The sequence below is a fragment of the Macrotis lagotis genome, chromosome 1, assembly GCF_037893015.1.
Source record: "Macrotis lagotis isolate mMagLag1 chromosome 1, bilby.v1.9.chrom.fasta, whole genome shotgun sequence".
NCBI lineage: Eukaryota > Metazoa > Chordata > Mammalia > Peramelemorphia > Peramelidae > Macrotis > Macrotis lagotis.
Genome location: NC_133658.1, coordinates 296,742,198 through 296,761,632, shown reverse-complemented (window position 1 = coordinate 296,761,632; position 19,435 = coordinate 296,742,198). Strand labels below are relative to the sequence as shown.

Sequence of the window (19,435 nt, the reverse complement as noted above, 5' to 3'; positions counted from 1 at the left end):
TCCCTTCTTGCTGATGACTTCTGGCTTCACTGGGCTCCTACAAGAGTCAGCTAAAATCTCACCTTCTTGCAAGAAGTCTTTCCCTGTTTTCCTGTCTCCTTGCCTTTCCTCAATTCATTCCTGTTTGTAAAGTTTTTTACACATTGTTGTTACCTTCCCCTCCTTAAGTAAGTTGTTTTATTTGTTTGTTTGACCTTTCTTTGTATCTCCATTGCTTTGCACCATCTGGTTCATATTGTTGTTGTTGTTGATGTCAAGTCACTTTGCAGTCACGTCCAACTTCCCATGACCCCATTTGGGGTTTTCTTGGCACAGATACTGCAGTGGTTTGCCATTTCTTTTTCCAGTTCATTTTACAGATGAAAAACTGAAATAAACAGGGTTAAGTGATTTGCCCAGGGTCACCCAACTGGTAAGTGTCAGAGACCAGACTTGAACTTGTAAATTTGAGACTTCATGACTTAGGTCTCATTGCTCCACTGAGTTGTCCAGGGTACCCAGTAGAGCTTAATAAATGCAGACTGATTAGTGTACTACCTTTCTAATCCTATTTTTGTTTTCTACCCTCTAGTCAAATTAAACTATTTTCCACCTTCTGATCATAGTCTGCAATTCCTTCCATGGGACCTTTGCAATGCTATTTCTCTAAGCTTAGAATGTTTCTTCCTGTCTTTGCCTATTGAATTCTTAGCCATCTTTTCAAAGTCTAATTCAAATGCTGCTTCCTCCATGAAGCCTTCCCTCACTGCCAGTAATGTTTCTCTCTTAAATCTTACACAATCCTTTGTTTACTTTTCTCTAATGAACTTATCATGGAATTTTGTACATTACAGTTATCTCTGTTGATGTGCCTGTGATCTCTAAGATGGCAGGGAATCTAGCTGATCTAAACTCTAATTCCTCCATAACTGTGCTGGTGATGAGCACATGGAAGTCACATAATTGGTTGGTTTCTTCTTTGAAGGTCAAATGATTTCTGGCAAGTTGACCTTCATAGTGATGTCAAATCCAACCAATAGACTTATATGGAACAACTGTTATGTACAAAACTAATCTTTACAATGCAAGTTATATTTGGGTTGGGCGGTTAGTTGGCACAGTGGATAGAGCACTGGCCCTAGAGTCAGGAGTACCTGAGTTCAAATCCAACCTCAAACACTTAATAATTACCTAGTTGTGTGGCCTTGGGCAAGCCACTTAACCCCATTGACTTGCAAAAAAAAAAACCAACCTAAAAAAAAGTTATAGTTGGGTCCTTGCCTTTATGGAGTTTCTCCTCTGAATAAGATGTCTTACAGAAAGTGAATAGGCATGCTACCTCCTCTCCCCACAAGTTTTCCCTCATGCAAACTTGCCTTGGAGGAAGTTTCTTAGAGGAACAATATCACACTCATTCATCCATCCTCACATCTATATATCCAATATTTAGTGAGAGAATTTTTGTGTGCAGAGCCTTGTCCTAGGAATCAGGAGAGATTCAGAGTTGATCTAAACTCATGATTTTTTCATGAACAAGTCCTGTGCTCAGCTCTGCAGACGAGACAAAAATAGAAAAATACAACAAAACAATGGTTCCTGTATTCAAGAAGCTTATAGTCTATGAGGAAACTATATATATATAGACACACACATATACATGTGAATATATTATGTATATATATGTGTATAAATATCAGTAAATTATACACACACACAGATAAATGTACAAAGACACGAATATGGAAGATAGAATACTGTGTTTAAGAACTAGCAATTAAGTCTGTTTGGCTGAATCATATAGTGCATGAGGGGGAGTTATATGATAATCTTGGAGAGAAACACTGGGGCCAGACTGTGAGGAATTTTGAATAACAAAGTTTAGTTGAGTTCATGACCCAAAGGAACTCAAAACATTGTGGAATATCAGATTGTGGAAGCCTATCTTGTTAGTCCATCATCCTGCCAGAAATTCATTCTATATCTTCACTCTTTAAGTTGGTTTTTGATTCAGAATAAAGTTAAGTTCCCCCCCCCCCCCCAGGGTTACTATACCAGCCTGCATAATTGAGCCTATAAGAATCTTCGTGGACAGCTTTTTGAATGGAGAAGCTGCCTGAAGGCCTCAGGTGATGAGAGTTAGAGCAGAGGAGACAGGAACAAACCTGTCAAGGAATGAAAGAAAATGAGGTTTTTGGAAACATTTCCCAAATAAATTTTTTTTATTTCCTAGTTTTTTGATGTCTGAGGCCTCTGTCATAAAATCAGATCAATGAATCCCTTATGCCTAGAAGTTCTATGAGGATCTTAGAACATATAAATCATCTGGAAGGGGCTTAGAACAAAGAAAGTCAGAGTGGGAAGTAAAAATAAGCTGGAACAGGCTCATGAGAGCTGATTGTTAAAATTTCAGCAGGAGCATTTATACCTTAGCTATCAGCAAACACCAAAAATCATGGCTTGATTTGTTGTTTTTTAAATTATCCATACATAAAATGATGGAAATGGCTAATGTGGAAATGTTTTGCATGATTTCACATGTATAATTGATATATTGCTTATCTTCTTCATGAGTAGGAGAGATGCAGGAGTCAGGGAGAAAATTTGGAACTCAAAATTTAAAAAAGTCATATACAAATAAATATTAAATATTAAAAAAGAAACGTAGAGGACAAATAAACTGGAAACCTGAAAAACTAAAGAAATGGCAAAATTAAAGACTGGTTTCTTTAAAATGTCAAATAAAATTGATAAAAATTGGGGGGAGGTTTGCAAGAAAATGGGTTAAATGATTTGCCCAAGGTCACACAACTAGATAATTATTAAGTGTCTGAGGTTGGGTTTGAACTCAGGTCCTCCTGACTCTAGGACTGATGCTCTATCCCCTATACCACCTAGCTGCTCCCCAAAAGTGCCCCAGTAAATCTTTTTTAAAAGTGATGGAAAATGTTGATAATAGGATGGAAATCTAAGTATATCGTGTGTACATTTTTTTCTGGACAAAAAAAGCTGGTTGTTAAACATTTGCACGAATGCTTTTGGTTGGAGGACCCTTAGAACTCAATGTCAAGCTGAAGGGGTCATTAGAAGAGGGAATATAAAGTGTTGACAGGAATTTAGGAACCCTTTTAACCCCATCCCTCTATTTTTACAAATAAAAGGGAACTGGGAGCCCAGAGGGAAGTGACTTGGCTGAGGTGGTAGTCATCAACTAGAGAGTGGTCTCCTGACAGGGAATTGTCCTTGGCCAACGTTCTTCCTATCATTCCATTGAGTATCAACACTAGCTTTCTTCCCAGGCTTGGAGTGAGCCATCCTCCTTTATTATGGAAGTTCCCTTGAATCTCTAAAGGCTGAGATGTGAACTGCTTTGAGAGGCAGATAACCTGCTGCTAGGAGTGAATGGAGAAGAGGCTGCTCATATCATGTCATTTCCCTCTGCTGGCTGCTTCTCAGACTACAACTGGCTGAACTGGGAAGAGCATTTCTTTCTTTGACTGGGGAAGCCACCTTCTTGCTACAGTGATAGACAGAGGATCTGAATCACAAATTTAGCTGCCAGATCAGAGTAGGCATCCTTTCTCCAATCTGGATAAGGATTGGAGCAGGAGCATTTATACAACCCTTAATCTATTTCTTTCATGAAGTCTTCTGGGATCTGTCTCTCCCTCTAATCCTGTGACTTTTCTCTTTTGCTCTCATCCCCCTCCCCCCTTTAAGCCAGGATTAGTCTGAGGCTGGTCTGTCTGAACTCCCTTAAGACCTTGTTCATCACTGTCCCCTAGGTTGACTACTTAAGAGTAAGGTGGGGTAGGGGTGGGGTGCCTGACATTAGCAGGTATTTAATAAATGTATTTTGATGGATAAAACTCATGCTATTCCCCACTACTTGGATGCCTTTAATCTTCTCTTCTACCCACTTATCAGATTAAACCACATATCCCTACAACTCTTTCAAAATGCTTTCCTGACCATCACAAGTCACACTCACTTTTCCCTCTTCTGATATTCTATCCATCCTTCAAAGCCCTTGAATTACCCAGAAATATCTCTTCCTTCAAATTCATACCATTTATATTTATTAAGAGGCTGACATATATTACTCATGACTTGGTATTAGTTATTTTTTCATAGGTGTGTGCGAAAGAGTCCTGCATTCTGATGAAGCAGAGCCAGGGTCAAAACTCATTTACCAACTTTGTGTCTATTCTGATTCCTGACCATAAGATCTTTTTATACAGTAGAAGCATTTTGATAGCTACATTTCAATAAAATGATTTCCTTTGAAATCCTATGGATTTTATTTTATGCATTTAAAAACTTAATTCTGTGGAGGTGTTCATAGATTTTACCAGACTGCCAGAGAAATCATGATACAGAAAAAGATAAAATCCTCTAAGCACTTGAGCACCTACTGTGAGAAACTTCTGCCTGGAATATCTCTTAATTCCTCCTCCTCCTCCTTCTCCTCCTTTGTCTTCCTCCTCCTTCTCCTTTTTCTTTTCCCCAAAATGAGGCTTTAAAATCCTATCCTGACTTTGAGTTTGCCATCCAGATCCACCTTCCACCCACCATTCTTCTGAATCAGAATGGCACTTTGAATCAAGTATATACAGGAACCAGTGGATTGTTAAATCTCCAGATGAACTTTTTTTTGCCTCAGAAATCAACAAATTCTAAAAATCAGGGCTTGACATTGTTTTTTGATTGTCTAGACTTAAAGTATTGGAGAAAATCTTAATGTAAATTAATTTAAAAATTGTGCTGTCCTCCTCACCCCCTCCCTTTTTTGGAGAGTTAGTTGTTAAACATTTGCCAGTAAATCATTGCCTCTCTACTGAATGTTTTATTTCTGTTGCTCTCTTACAGACTTTAATCCTTTTCTTAGACTGGGATTTCTGAGAAGACAGGGATGCAGGAGCTGCATTTTTTTGCCTTTTAAAAAATTAGTATTTTATTTTTCCTCAATTCCATAATAAAATTATTTTCAACATTAGTTTTAAAAGCTTTGAATTTCTAATTCTCTCCCTCCCTCCCTTTTCACCCTCCTTCCTAAGATGGTAAGCAATTTTATATAGGTTATACATATGTAATCATGCAAAACATTTCCATAATAGTTAAGTTGTAAAAGAAAATATAGACAAAAATATCTCAAGAAAAATGAAGTCAAAAAAGTTTTAATCTACATTCAGATGCTATCAGTTCTTTCTCTGGGAATGGATAGCATTTTTCATCATAAATCCTTCATTGTATTAAGTTAAATCAGTCACAGTTGATCATCATGCATTAGTGCTGTTACTCTGTATGATGTTCAGTTAATTCTTGAACTGAATGATTGATTAAATCCATTTTCTCTGCAGTCTTGCAGTTTTACCCTCTAAATTTCCCCCACCTTTCCCCACTTCCCCACCTCATTCCCTTTCCCAGTTCTGGAACAATCAATCAACAAGTATTTCATTAAGTTCCTGCTGTGATCCAAGAACTGTTTATTTTAAGCACAGAGGATACAAGTATAAAGAATGAAGCAATACCTGAATCCCAAGAGTCCACATTCTTCTTGTTCAGTTATGTCCAACTCTTCATGATCCCATTGGGTTTTTTTTTAAAGAAAGATTTTATTTATTTTTGAGTTTTACAATTTACCCCCCATTCTTGCCTCCCTCTCCCCACCCCCCACAGAAGACATTCTGTTAGTGTTTACATTGGTTCCATGTTATACACTGATCTCAGTTGAATGTGATGACAGAGAAATCATATACTTAAGGAAGAAAAATAAAGTATGAGATAGTAAAATTACATAATAATATGCTCCCCCCCCTAATTTGATGATAATAGTCTTTGCTTTTTCTTCAAAGTCCATAATTCTTTCTCTGGATACAGATGGTATTCTCCATTGCAGATAGCCCAAAATTTTCCCTGGTTGTTGCACTGAAGGGATGAGCAAGTCCATCAGGGTCATTGGGGTTTTCTTGACAGAAATGCTGGAGTGGTTTGCCATTTCCTTCTCCAGCTCATTTTATAGAAGAGGAAATGGAGGCACACAGGATTAAGTGACTTGTCCAGGGTCACCCAAGTAGTAAGGATCTGAGGTGAATTTGAACTCAGGTCTGGCACTCTGTGCCACATTCTAACCATGATTAAATCAACTCTGTCATTTATTCCTAGAAAGTGTGTGCTAATCTACTCCACATATTCACAATGAGTAAAGTATTGCCCAAATTCTCCCATACAGGCCCCTCTTGCTCTCTTTTGCTTCCTCCTTTTAGAATGTTTGCTCTTTGAGAGCAGGACCTCCCTCTGCTTTTTCTGTTGACTCATAACAGCAGAAATATTGTCCAACCCTTTGAGATGGAAGAAAGTTTTAAGATAGTCTTTGTGGTAGCAAAGAACTTCAAACAAACTGATGCCCAAACAAATTGTGTAACATGAATGAAACAGGATACTAAATATTGTAAGAAACAATGAATTTGATAACAGGGAAGACTTATATGAACTGATGCAATGGGAAGTAATCAGAACCAGGAAGACAAGATTCAGAATGACCACAATAATGCAAGTGGGAAAAACAGCATCATCATGGAGACTGAGGGCTATGAAATTATAATAACCAAGAAGAGACAAGAGAAAATATACCTCCCTTCCTCACCTTTTTTTTTGCAGAGGTGGAGGACTTATGGATATGGAATGAGACATACATTGTTATACTTGAGTGACACATTGGTCAGTTTTGTTAAACTGCCTGAAAAAATTCTCTTTTCTTAATTTTGTTGTAAAAATAATGCTAATGATAGCAAGTGACATTATGTGGCTCTTTTTGTGTGTCAAGAAACTATACTAAGAGCTTTACAGTTATCTTCTTTGCTTTTTGTGTGTCAAGAAACTATACTAAGAGCTTTACAGTTATCTTCTTTGGCCCTTCCAATGGCTCTGGGAGATAGGCACTATTATTATCATCACTTTACAGATGAAGAAACTGAGTCAAATAGAATTTAAGTGAACAACCCAAGGTCACATGAATAAGAGATGGTGTACTAGGTGAGAAGAAGGGAAGGATATATTTAGAAATGAAAGTAAGGTAAAAACAAAAATAATCAATAAATATGAAAAAACTTAACAGTCCTTAGAGGTTCTTAACCTTTGTTGCCACAGGCCCCTTTGACAGTATGGTAAAGCCTAATTCTATGTGCTTTTTTGCTTACATTTATAGTGGAAATAAATGCTAAAGTTCCTTTGGAGGCTAGTGAAAAGAAAAATGTAACTTTTTCCCCCATTCAAATTCATAGATCCCCTAAAATCTATATATGGATTTTATGGATGTCAGGTTAAGAATCCTTGATCCAGATGAATCTTTCTTTGCTTCTTCCATTAATGTCTTTCTGTAGGGAGGAAAATGAGATGACCCAAATCATATAGTGATCTAGTGACAGAGACAGATGTAGCCCCTGAGTTTTCTGATACCCAATCCCCCATTATAACCTGATAAATAAGCTAGAGATTTGGGGGGAAAATCAGGCCAGGAAGCTTTGCTGGAGGAGGCAGCATTTGAAATGTGGGGAAATCATCCTTTCCATGTTTGAGTAACTGAGGTTAATCAGATGGGTTTGTTTATTTCAGTGGTACCCAGCCACATTCTCCTAGCTGGAGTCATCAGTGAGACTCTTGGTCTGCCTGTTAATTGGTAGCTTTGGGCAATATTGTTTAGCTTGTTTATGAAATGCCCTATTCTTAAAGCAAAATCATTAGGATTCAGTCCCTTTGGGCCAGGGGTGGAGAAGGCAGTGATGAGTTACAGCCTCCCAGTAAACAAGTAGGAACCAAACACACTACAGAATTAAAATACTGGGTAGTTGAGATGCCATAATTGCTTCTAGTTCCTATACTGAGCATAATAATAGGTTATCCAAGTGATACAGCTAAACATGATAGGGGACAATTTAGTAAATCATATCCCAGGAGGATGTTTTGTCCTTACCCTCTCCAGAACAATGTGATGAGGACCTGGAACTCCCCCCACCCCTGCCCTGCAGTCAAAGTATTTAGAACTGGAAGGGACCTTAGGAATAATTCAGTCCCAAACCCTTACTTTATGGATAAGCAAACTGAGGAGTAAGTGACTTGCTCCAGACCACATAGTGAATAAATAGCAGGCAAGATTCAAACTCAAGTCTTTTGACTCCTAAGCTCTTGCTCTTTCCACTCTTACATGCTGACTTTGACCATGGCAGGTCTTCTGCAGTATGGCCCCCCCAATTACCTTCCCAACTTTCCTGCCCACAATCCCCAGTATGCTCAATGGTCCACTCAGATTGGTCTGTTCTTTGTTTCCTGTCCACACATCCAATTTTTTTTTTCTGTGGGCCTCGATATCTTTATGTATAACCTAAGGAAGGATGTTAGACTAAATGGATTTTTAAGGTCCCTTCCATTCTACCTTCTGAGTTGTCTCTCCTCTTCCACTTTGAATGCCTCTCTGAATTCTGACTTTCCTTCAGAACCCAGTAGGGAGAGCATGCCTCCTTCATCTGCAATCTGGTGTTTGATGACCTCTCTTCTGAACTTCTACAGCATTCATCATCTGTGCCACTCACTAGACATAGAGCCAGTCTTGATGATGCTAATTACTGATCTGCTCATGTAAATGCTTTATTTTAAGAGAGTCATTGTGGAATTGAGGAAAGCCCTGAGGTGTGTGTGTGTGTGTGGGGGGGGTCAAGAGAAGTCTAGGTCCTAATGCAACAAAGACTGAAAAATTTGAGGAACAAAAAAAATCTGGGAAAACAGAGTAGAACATTATGAAAGAATTACACACAGAGAGAACATGAAAAATTTTGAAAAAAGTGATGTTTTTACCTGTTGAAATTGATTCAAATGATTAAATTATTTAAATGAATTACTGCTTAAATAATATTGAGAGATCTGGATGCTGGGAAGGAGGTTGGGGGTGGGGAGGGAACTACTGCTTCCTAAAGAAATTTGTTATATGCACAACTCTCTCATCTCTATACCCCAAACACATATATGCTTCTATACCATATCTTCCCTAACCCCATACCCTGTCCAAAGTTACTCCCACCTATATAGTACAACCCCCCTCCCCCAAAAACTCTAAAGCAAGGACATACACATATAAATTCAGGAAATAGAACCAGGAAGGTCATAGAGGTTGAGATTTCTGAGATAGTACAAGAAAGTAAATGTCAGAGCTAGGATTAGATCTCAGCTTCTCTGACCCCAGACCCAGGACTTTTCCAACTCCATAGCACCATTGTGCTAGATCCTCACAAAACCAGTTCTTCATGTTTAAAGGAGTAGAAGGCCTAAATTCAACATCACCACATTAGGCTGAATTCTGCTCCCACCTTCTCTTACCAGTTGGGCAAACAAAATAGTTCTTGGAAGCACCTTTGCTCACAGAAAGTCACTAGAAATAGGGCCCATCCCATCCCCAATCACACCAAATTTTTCCATTTTCCTAAGCTTCCATCTCTTCTTTACACCACATTCATGTAATATTGGAGATAACTGTCATCCTTTATAATTTTTTTTTTCAAAAAAGAAAAGAGTGGGGTAGGGGATTAAAAAAGTCTTATAAAGGAATAGAGCAATAAACACAGAACCTGCATGTACTTATCCTCATTCCAGATATTTCTTGGTCCCCTCCCCTTATTGGTAATAATTATTTAAAAAGTAGAGTAAGTTACTTGGGAGGAACTGATACTTTGCATCTGATTCTGACCAATAAGGAGAGGGCTGCTAAAATAGAAATGATGTTGATGATATTTGTCCTTCATTCTCAAAGAAAACCATGACATTGGGGAGGTGATGCTATGACAAGCACATGAATTAGATTTGAGTGAGGGGGTGCTTTGTTGAGTCACCAGTCTCACTTTCTCCTCCAGAGTCATCTGGGTCCAGTGGCCAGATTTGAATCAGGATGACTGGAGATGACCCTGGATACAAGGCAATCAGGGTTAAGTGATTTGCCCAAGGTTACACAGCTAGTAAATAGCAAGTGTCTGAGGCTGGATTTGAACTCCTGTCCTTCTGACTCCAGGGCCAGTCCTCTATCTACTACATTACCTAGCTGCCCTAGAAATGATGGGAACATCAGGGACAAGTAGAATTTGTAATTGAGGAGAAGAAGAAAGACAGGGTTAATCTGATGTATACCATAAGTTTTGAAAGAACAAATGTCAGAGGACTTCTGAAAAGTGATAAGTAGGATCTAATTATCCAGAGGAAAAGGAAGCTCCCAAGCTACAACTAGATAAAAATTCTGAGTAGCAAGAAAGGGGAGATGTATTAGAGACTCTTGTAGATTTACAGGGGGTTCACTGGCTTTCTCAGATTTTCATTGATTGACTGGGAAAAACTCCCAGAAACTCTAGAATAACTTAGTCCCCAAGAACCCACAATAAATATCCTCAGTGTCACCTAATTTCAAGAATAAATGTTCCTCTTGCCTAGGCCCTCTCTGAGTCTCATCTGTCTATTGTATTTTCTGAAGTCTACCCATTCCCAGATAGTGGAAACTTCTTCCATTGTTCTTGGCTGTTCCCAATCAGCACTCTCTTGGCATTGCTATCTGGCTCCATTGTCTGGCAAGGTGAGGGAAAGCAACCTTAGCAATGTCCTTCTCAACTGAGAATTATAGCTTTTTCTTTAATTTGTCCCAGCTCAGGTGGCTTGCCTGGGGCCGCATAGCGGGGCGATCATCGGGTGTGTGAGGCTGGATTTGGACCCAGGTGCTCCAGGCTCAAGGGCCAGTGCTCTGTCCACCATTCAGCCACCCCTACTATTATCACTATTTTATGTCTTTTTTTTGTTTTTTGCAGGGCAGTGGGGTTGGGGTGGCTTGCATGTCACACAGCTGGGTTATTGTTGGGTGTACGGGGCTGGATATGGGCTCGGGTACTCCTGGCTCCAGGGCTGGTGCTCCGTCCACTGTGCCACCTGGCCATACCTACAATTATTACTATTATTTTTTTAATTTTAATTTTAATTTTTTCTTTCCCCTTTACTTTATCGCTCAAGTGAGTCTATATTTTTTGGAGGAGGGGGTATTTTGTTTACTCTTAAACAAGAATATTTTATTAATGTATAAAAAACATTATTTGTACAAAATGAGAATAAATAAATTTTAAATAATTTGTCCCAGCTCTAGGGATGCTGGCGCTTCACAAGGGATTCCCTTTTTTCAAATTCAGATTGTAAATGGACACATATGGAGATAGAAGCAAGGATAGGTTTCACAGGATGGATGCCTAGGTCTGGTCCAGGTCTCTAAGGTAGGAAGCGAGCATTTACTAAACACTTACTTTGTGCCAAGTACTTTATCAACAGTGACCTCATTTGATCCTTACAATAACCTTGCAAGGAAGGTGCTCTTATAGATAGTTTACCTAGAGCAAATTTGTCTGCTGACATGAAGGAAGCAGGGAGGAAGGGGGCCACACTGCAGTTGGCAAAGGGAGTTGGGACACAGAAGTAAGAACAAGAGGAAGAATACACTGGGGCTGGGGTCAGTCCTGTGGTGACCTGACCTAACAGAGAAGAAGAATACAGGGGTGGAGGAGAGGAAGGAGGCAGACATGTGGGGGCAGACACAGACACAGACAATATGAGAAACATGTTGGGTGCAGGGACAGACATGTGGTACCCTTGTGCAGACAGAGGGATGACAGACATGTGGGGGTGAGGGTGAAGGTGGAGCAGGGCAAAGGTTTCCTCTCTTGTGGTCTCAAACCAAGCCAAGGATTTGTGGAAATAGTGACTTTCTCTCTGTTTCTCAAGTCTAGTCTGCTTTTACTTGGAGGTTTTTTTTTTTTGTAGCGATTTCTTTTGGTCTTGAGTGTTAGACCACATGGATGGAGAGGCATGAACGAAAAGAAAGAGGGAAACAGAAAGACAGACACAGGGCCAGAGACAGAGAGACAGAGAGAGATGGATGGAGGGAGGTAGAGGACTGTGGGGTACAGTAAAGCTAACATAGGAAGTATTTTTGGAATGTGGATTTCTTTTAGAATTCTTCACATAAAATCAAATGTTTATTACAAGAATTCAGGTAAAGCAAGAACTGTCTATATTACTCCTCTATTAGCGTTTAGGAAAATGAGGCAGAGAGAGGTTAAGAGACTTGACTGAGTCATATAACTAATAAGAATCTAAGGCAGGTTTTGCTTCAGGTACTTCTAACTATAGGTCCGGTGCTCTACCATTGCTCTACCATGCTCTACCACATCTTAGAAAAGTGTTAGGAGTGCTAACATTTAGAATGAACTGAGGGAAGCTGATAAGAACAGCTAAAAACAGCCAAAAAGGAGAAGAGGTCTGACATGACAGTTACTCAAGAAGGACAGAATAACAATATTGGACACTAGAGAGGAGAACCTCTAGACCTGTAAGGTCATCAACTTAGTGCTGGTTAGCTGAGAGTTAAAACCCAAGCTAAAGGAAACAACGACAAGAGAATACCAACCAGATCTAAATCAGTTCAAGTCATTGGGACATGATCAAACTATATACCAGGGCATTGAAAAATCTGGAAGATGTGATTATTGAATTGCCATTATTTGCCTTTAAAAGGTTATAGGATAGGTCTTAAATATCTGCACAGAAATGCACAAATGATGGGTAAATTAACACAGTAAACTGGAGATCTTGATGTGAAGAGGCACATTCTACCTTGATAGTACAATAGTAATCATGCATAATACTATTTCTGTGGTGATGTGGGGTGTAATTGCCATTAAAAAGTAATGTGGAAATGGAAAGGTATTTGAATAAATTAAAGACATATCCAAAATAAAAGAATGCTTTCTACTGATTGTTAGTTTCTCAGGATTGATGGTGATGTTGGTGTTGTTCTTCTTGGTCCTCAAAATGACAGCACTATGTTGGGCTATGGTATAGTGTGTCTAGCTGTGACTGAGTAGACTTCTGTGACCTAGAAAGGCTTTATTATGGGTTGGGCACAAATAGTCCATGTGAATATTTGGAGAGGACATGTTTCTTTTGAGCTACTGTAATTCTCTTTAGCTCATAGAGTATATCTCCTTTGAAAGGGGCATGCCATGCTGGGTAAATGAAAGCAAATGAAGAAGGCAGAGTCTATGAACTATAAACCAGTAAGATTTACTTTAATAGCAAAGTTCCACAATGTATTATTACAGGAATAGTTTGTGAGCATATAGAAAAGGATACAATAATTGCTGGGAGGCAGCATAGCATCTGTCATATGACCTATTTTGAACAGGTTATCAGACTAATCAGAGCGGCATCATGACATTTTCCTGTTCAGTCGTTCAGTTGTGTCTGACTCTTCATAATCTCATGGACCATAGCACTCCAGATCCTTCTATCCTCTATCTCTTGATATCTCCAGTAAAATGCACTTGTAATCAGGAAGACCTGGGTTCAAATTCTGCTGCTGACACTGACTCTATGACCACGGGCAAGTTTACCCTCTCTGAGTTTTAGACAACTAAGATTGCAAATTACTGATGAATTGTGATTTGTATCAGAGGAGGGAGTCCCTGCCTCTAATGAAATCTCAGGTCCTTGATGAATTGACATGAGTTACAGATAAGGGTAATATTGTAGATATGTTTTGTCTGGATTTTAACAAGTATTTGACAAAATTTCTCATGCTCTCCTTGTGGACTGGGGGAGAGATGTGGGTTAGGTTATATAACAATGGGTAGAACTGATTGTATGATTGAATCAACTTGGAAAGAGATTTAGAGTGAAATACCCTAGAGATTTGTCCTTGGGTTTATGGTGCTTAACAGTTTTGAAAATGGATAGAATAAAGGCAAAGATGGTATCTTTATCTGATTTGTAGATGTCATAAAGCTGGGGAAAATAGTTAACATATTGGACCACAGAATTAGAATCTAAAGTTTTTGGTTAGAATGATAATCTGAATCTACTAAGATTAAATTTAGCAGGGGAAAAATGTAAAATCCTACACTTGGATTTAAAAATCAACTTCATAAACACAATATGGGGGTAGTATAGATAGATAAAATTTGAATGAAAAAGACTGGCATAGGGAGTAGGGGAGTTTTAGTGGGCCAGCATCTCAACTCAATTTTAGTCCAAAGTACAACATGGTAGCCGAGAATGTTTATTTGAAGTTATTTTTATAGAGGTTTCATTTCTAGAATGGGGAGTAAAGAATCCTGTTGCTCTCTGACCTGGTCAAATCACATTGTTTCAGATTCTACATTTTAAGAAAGATACTGATAAACTGGAGCTTTTCCAGAGGGGGACACCTAGAGTGGGGAAGGGAATGGAAACCATGTACATGGGGATCAATTGAAAGAATTGGGGATTTTATCCTGGGGAAGACTTAGGGCAGATATAACAACTATCTCTTCCCCAAAGTACTTGAAAGACTATCATGTGGAAGAGGAATTGGACCCATTCTCTTTAGCTCCAGGGGGCAGAACTAGAAGTAACAAGTAGGCATTATAAGGCATTTAATTTCAATTCAATGTAAGAAAGAACTTTCAGACAATCAGAACCATGCCAAAGTTGATTGGTTTGCCTTGGGAACAACAGATTACCCTCTTGGTAGAAGTGTTCTAAAAATGTCTGGATGACCGTTTGTTGGGGATGCTGCAGAGGGGATTTCTAATGATAGATGAGTTGAGGTACAGGTAGGTGGCTCAGTGGATAGAGCACCAGCCCTGAAGTCAGGAGGACCTGAATTCAAATATGACCTCAGACACTTAATAACTGCCTAGCTGTGTGATGGGCAAAGTCACTTAACCCCATTTGCTTGCCAAAAAAAAAAAAAGGAGATGAGTTGAACCAGCTGGACTTGAAGGCTTCTTGGGTCTCTTGAGGGTTTGTGTTCTCTAATGCTGACATTTCATCTTCTAAGGTTCCTTCAGTCTCTTAATAGTCTATGTCTAAAAATTTCTTTTAGGTCTAACTTTCTTTTTCCTCAAGTATCTTCCACCTCTACCCTTCCTGTTAAAAACTTGAGTGAGATGAGTGAATGTCATATGTGTACTCCAGGAGTAGGTCTCTTCTGGCTGGTATAACAAAGGAAACTGGCACTAGGAAGAGATGATGGTTTCTGCACTAATCTGAACTAGTTAGATACTAGTCTGAATTAAGGTTTCTCTCCATCTCTGTTTATTTCTTGTCCTTTCTGGTTGGCACATCTGTCTTGTTTTTCTGCACACTGAACCATGGGGCTAATGGTTCAGTTAGGCAGAGGCAGTACCTCTTTCTATCTTTTCCATAGCCCCATGAGTTGGGGAAAAACAGAAAGGTATGTCTACTGTAATGTCACACTTTTTCTATGGATGGAGACAAAATCTCCTCCCCTCCTTTTATATGGAGAGAACTCATCATTGGTTCATTTTCTCAGTGGAAAGAACCTGGAGGCTAGGGAGTTAGAGATTTGTAATCCATTCTTGACTCTGCCACAAGCTATTTCTCCTCCCTAGATCTGTTTCTCTAAATGGGAGTTTGGATATGACCATCTCCAGGGTTTCTTCCACTTTTACCTTTTTAAGACCTTCTCCAGCTCTGACACTTTATGCTCTAAGGAGACATCTCCTCCAGCTCTTACTTCCTATATTCTAAGTCCTTTTTTGAGCCAGGAGGCTGCAACTCACCAAACAGATTTCTCCAAATCTAAGAGTATGGAAATAGAGGTGGAGGGTGGTGGTGGTAACAACATAGTACTAGAAAATCAGGAGTATGGGACAGGACAGGACTCTGGGCTTCTTGAACTCTGCCCAAGCTGGTAACAGAGAAGGTATAACAAGCACTTTCCTCTGAAGGCATGAGAGTGGGATGTCCTTCAACATCACTGTCATATAACATTGTTTATTATTACCATTGTTCAATGTATGGAGTTGTATCATGTGGCAGATATATCCCCATATCCTCACATCTGAGGTAGAAGCAGGAATAGCACAAACACTCATCTCATGTTGGCAAACAGTCCAAACATCCTCTTCTTCCATGGGAAGGGGAAGGAGTCAGTGGAATGAGTCCTCAACTTGGGATCTACAGCTTTGGGTTTGAATCCTACTTTTGTCACTAGCTAGTTGTGTGACCATAGGCAAGCTGCTTAAACTTTCTGACTCTCAATTTCTCTATCTGTGAAATGGGGATAAAAATCCCTACCTTGTTACCCTCATGGGGTTAAGCATCCAATGAAACAATGGATGTGAAAGCCCTTTGTAAACTGTAAGACTTATAAGCAGTAATGAGCTTGGGAGATTGTAAGGCACTGTATCAAAATTAGGGAGACTATTATTTCTATTTCTATCCTGAAAGTTCAATGGTCAAGTAATGTGCAAATCCAAGACAAAAGGGGCTTAGAGGAGAAGCAGAGGAGGCAGCTGTGGCCTGAGGAGGAATTACCTGCTGGGGAATGTGCAAAAGTGAAGTGGGTACATCCCTTGCAGACACCATCTGAAGGGTGTGTGTGTGTGTTTGTGTATGCATGTGAATGAGATACAGAGAGAGAGGGAAAAAGAGAGAAAGAGAAAGCATGTATATGAGAAAAGTTGTATATGTGTGTGGACTGGAGAAAGAATATGAGTAGTATACATGAGTATGAATATGATAAAGAATGTATGCAGTTGCATGTGTGTATTAGAAGATGTGTGTGAGAGAAGAGAGAATATGTATGTGTAAAATTGTGTATGCATCCACGTGTGTGTGCATGTGTGTGTGTGTATGTGTGTATGTGTATGTATGTATTTAGAAAGGGACTTGACAAAGGTGTTTGAGCAGCCTGGCTCTTGGGTGGGCTTCTCAGGTATGACAACCCTGGCTGAATGACAGGGCTATTTCAAGAAGCCCATGACCCAGTCTATCCAGGTAGGAGGGGAGGTGGATAGCAGATAGCTCCAGCCTCCTCATTCAGTCACATCAACAGACAGGAAGGCCTTGATTGCTGGGAACTTGCTGCAGGAGAAGTCAATGAGGAGCTGTTTGGTGCCACTCTTGAGGGGAGTGATCTCAAACTTGAAGTTGGAGCGCTCCTTTGGGCGTAGGGATGGTACCCTAAAGGGAAGAGTGAAGCAAGAAGTATGAGGAAAGATAAAAAGAAAAGAAAACAAGCCTCCCCATCTCGTATCTCCCAGGTGACACAGCTTTGGCCAAACAGCAATTCAAAAAGAGACCTCAGCTGAAAATCAAAAGACTTGAGGCCTGAACTCTACCACTGTTGCTGTGTGATACATCATTTCATCTCTATGGGCCTCAGTCTCCTCCTCCTCCATTTTCCCTCTTGAATAGACTATGTGTTCTCTGAGGTTGTTGGGAACCATTTAGTATGGTAGTGTTGTGAATTATCTTCACCTGGTGTCCTTGAACACCAGAATCTTATCTTGATAAGTGCCATGGGAGTGGGAGTGGATTAGAGACTGTAAAGGTATTTAGGCATTGGTGTTTTGGTAAATAAAGGGAGCTCTTGGAGATCTTGATGGAGTACTTGTCTCCTTTGTAATCCTTGTTTCCTGCTCCTCCAGTGCTTGCCTGGGGAAGATTAAGGAGTCTAAAAGTGGAACTTGATGACATATGGTGTCCAACAGGGACTAAACATATAGCACAAAGGCGTGTTATCTGAGTAAAGTCTGGAAGAAGGACATAGCAGATACAAGCAAGAGAATCAGGCAACATCCCAGAGCAGAGGACTCTGGAGAAAGTAACAAGTTGATTTGCTACTTAGGGGCTGATTTTAAACAAAGAGGAACCAATGAAAGTGAGACAACAATTAAGTATTTAACATCTGAGGATTCAGTGGGAAGTAGAGTCTCTGAGGCAATGCCCCAGGGGATGAAGCTTCTTGCTCAGCAGGAGTTCATACCAGTGCAGTGAACCCGATGCAGAGGACCTGCTTGATGCTCCTTTTGGCTGGGGCAGCAGGCCTGATTGTTCTATGCCTGTTAAGTGCGATCCAAACCCCTAAACCAACTGGCTATTTTAGAGACTTCTCATGGTTGCCAAAGACCCCGATGCAGACCCTGATGTTTATGAGTTTTGCTCTGGAAGCCACAACAAGTTTCACTTGCCAGCCTACAGCTGACTGCAACTTGGCAGTTGTTTGGGCAGCAGAGGGCTGTGTATGGAACACTAACTGTGCTTCCTGTGTAGAGAGCGAAGGTGTCACATATTGTTGGACAGTTTGTGATGGTGATAGCTACTGTTTCCCAAGGTACTGCAACTCCAGGTTGTACTGATGTCAACCCCTTAGGTGATTTCAAATGCTCTCTCATTCTCTGCCCTTCCCACCCTCTGCAGAGGGAGGGGGGAGGGAGAAGGGAAGTCTTCCTTTTTGGAACTTCGGAAACTCAAACCCATGTCTCAAAAAACTTATTTTAGAAATCAAGGGACTCCCATGTCTTTTTCCTGGTTTGGCAAGGACAGGGGGGTTGGACAATGACTATGTTTTTCAATAGGTTATCGATTGGGAAGCTTTGTGGTTCAATTAGTTATGAGAAAAGGGGAAAAAGACTTGTTTTTCCTGGGATTGGGAAATTTAGATTTTGAAGCCTGTGCCTATGACTTATATTTCTGTTGACTGGTCTTAATTGGTTATGTGTGCATATGTGTATTTAATCATCAATAGGACATTTTTACATCTCTCCACTGGCCTGGAGAGGTGGGAAAATGTTTTTATATTTTGAGATTTTGGTACCAGCCAGGGTATTCAACAATCTCACTTTGATGAATTTGAAATACAAAACATTTGTTTTCCGTGTTTGTGCTAGTATCTAAACTCTGAAATAAGTAAAGTTAAATGTTACTCCTTTTGATTTGAATTTTGAATTTGATTGCTTTGAAAGGTTTGTTATTGGCAAAAGAAAAACTTTGTAATCTTTGTAAGTTGGGGATAAAAGGTATTTCAAGGAATTTGGGAATATTGGTTTTTACTATTGCTTAATTGACATTTTTTATACTGTTTTTGAACTTTTGTTTACAACTTTTGTAGCATTCATTATGTAATAATTTTTTTTCAAAAATAAGAAGGGGGATATGATGGGAACCATTGTGTATGGGAGTATTGTGAATTATCTTCACCTGGTGTCCTTGAACACCAGAATCTTGTCTTAATAAGTGCTGTGGGAGTGGATTAGAGACTGAAAGGTATTTAGGCACTGGTGTTTTGGTGAATAAACAGAGCACTTGGAGATCTTGATGGAATATTTGTCTCCTTTGTAATTCTTGTCTCCCACCACTCCAACGCTGGCCTGGGGAAGATTGAAAGAGTCCAGAAGTGGGACTCAACATGAGGTCCTCTCCTGTTGTGAAGTTTATATTCTATGATCTAAGTTTCCATAGCTGATGAGTAAAGCTCTGGGGAGTTGGCGACACTTGGGTGTCCTTCCGGGCAGAGTTAGGAAGTTAGGAGAGTTAGGAAACATAGCCTTTGATCTCATGAGATTCAGTCTTACAGAGACCTTTGTGTTTATGTGCTGGA

At 39.7% G+C, this 19,435-nt stretch overlaps 1 protein-coding gene across 1 annotated transcript in view; it reads right to left on the bottom strand.

The window, feature by feature from the left end:
- Nucleotides 1-14,734: 14,734 nt before the first annotated feature.
- Nucleotides 14,735-19,435, bottom strand: part of TGM3 (transglutaminase 3) — a 48,211-nt gene continuing 43,510 nt past the window's right edge. The window contains exon 13 of the mRNA XM_074211188.1: nt 14,735-17,016. Within this exon, the coding sequence (XP_074067289.1) occupies nt 16,869-17,016 (148 nt within the window). The 3' untranslated portion in view covers nt 14,735-16,868. The remainder of the gene's footprint in view (nt 17,017-19,435) is intronic.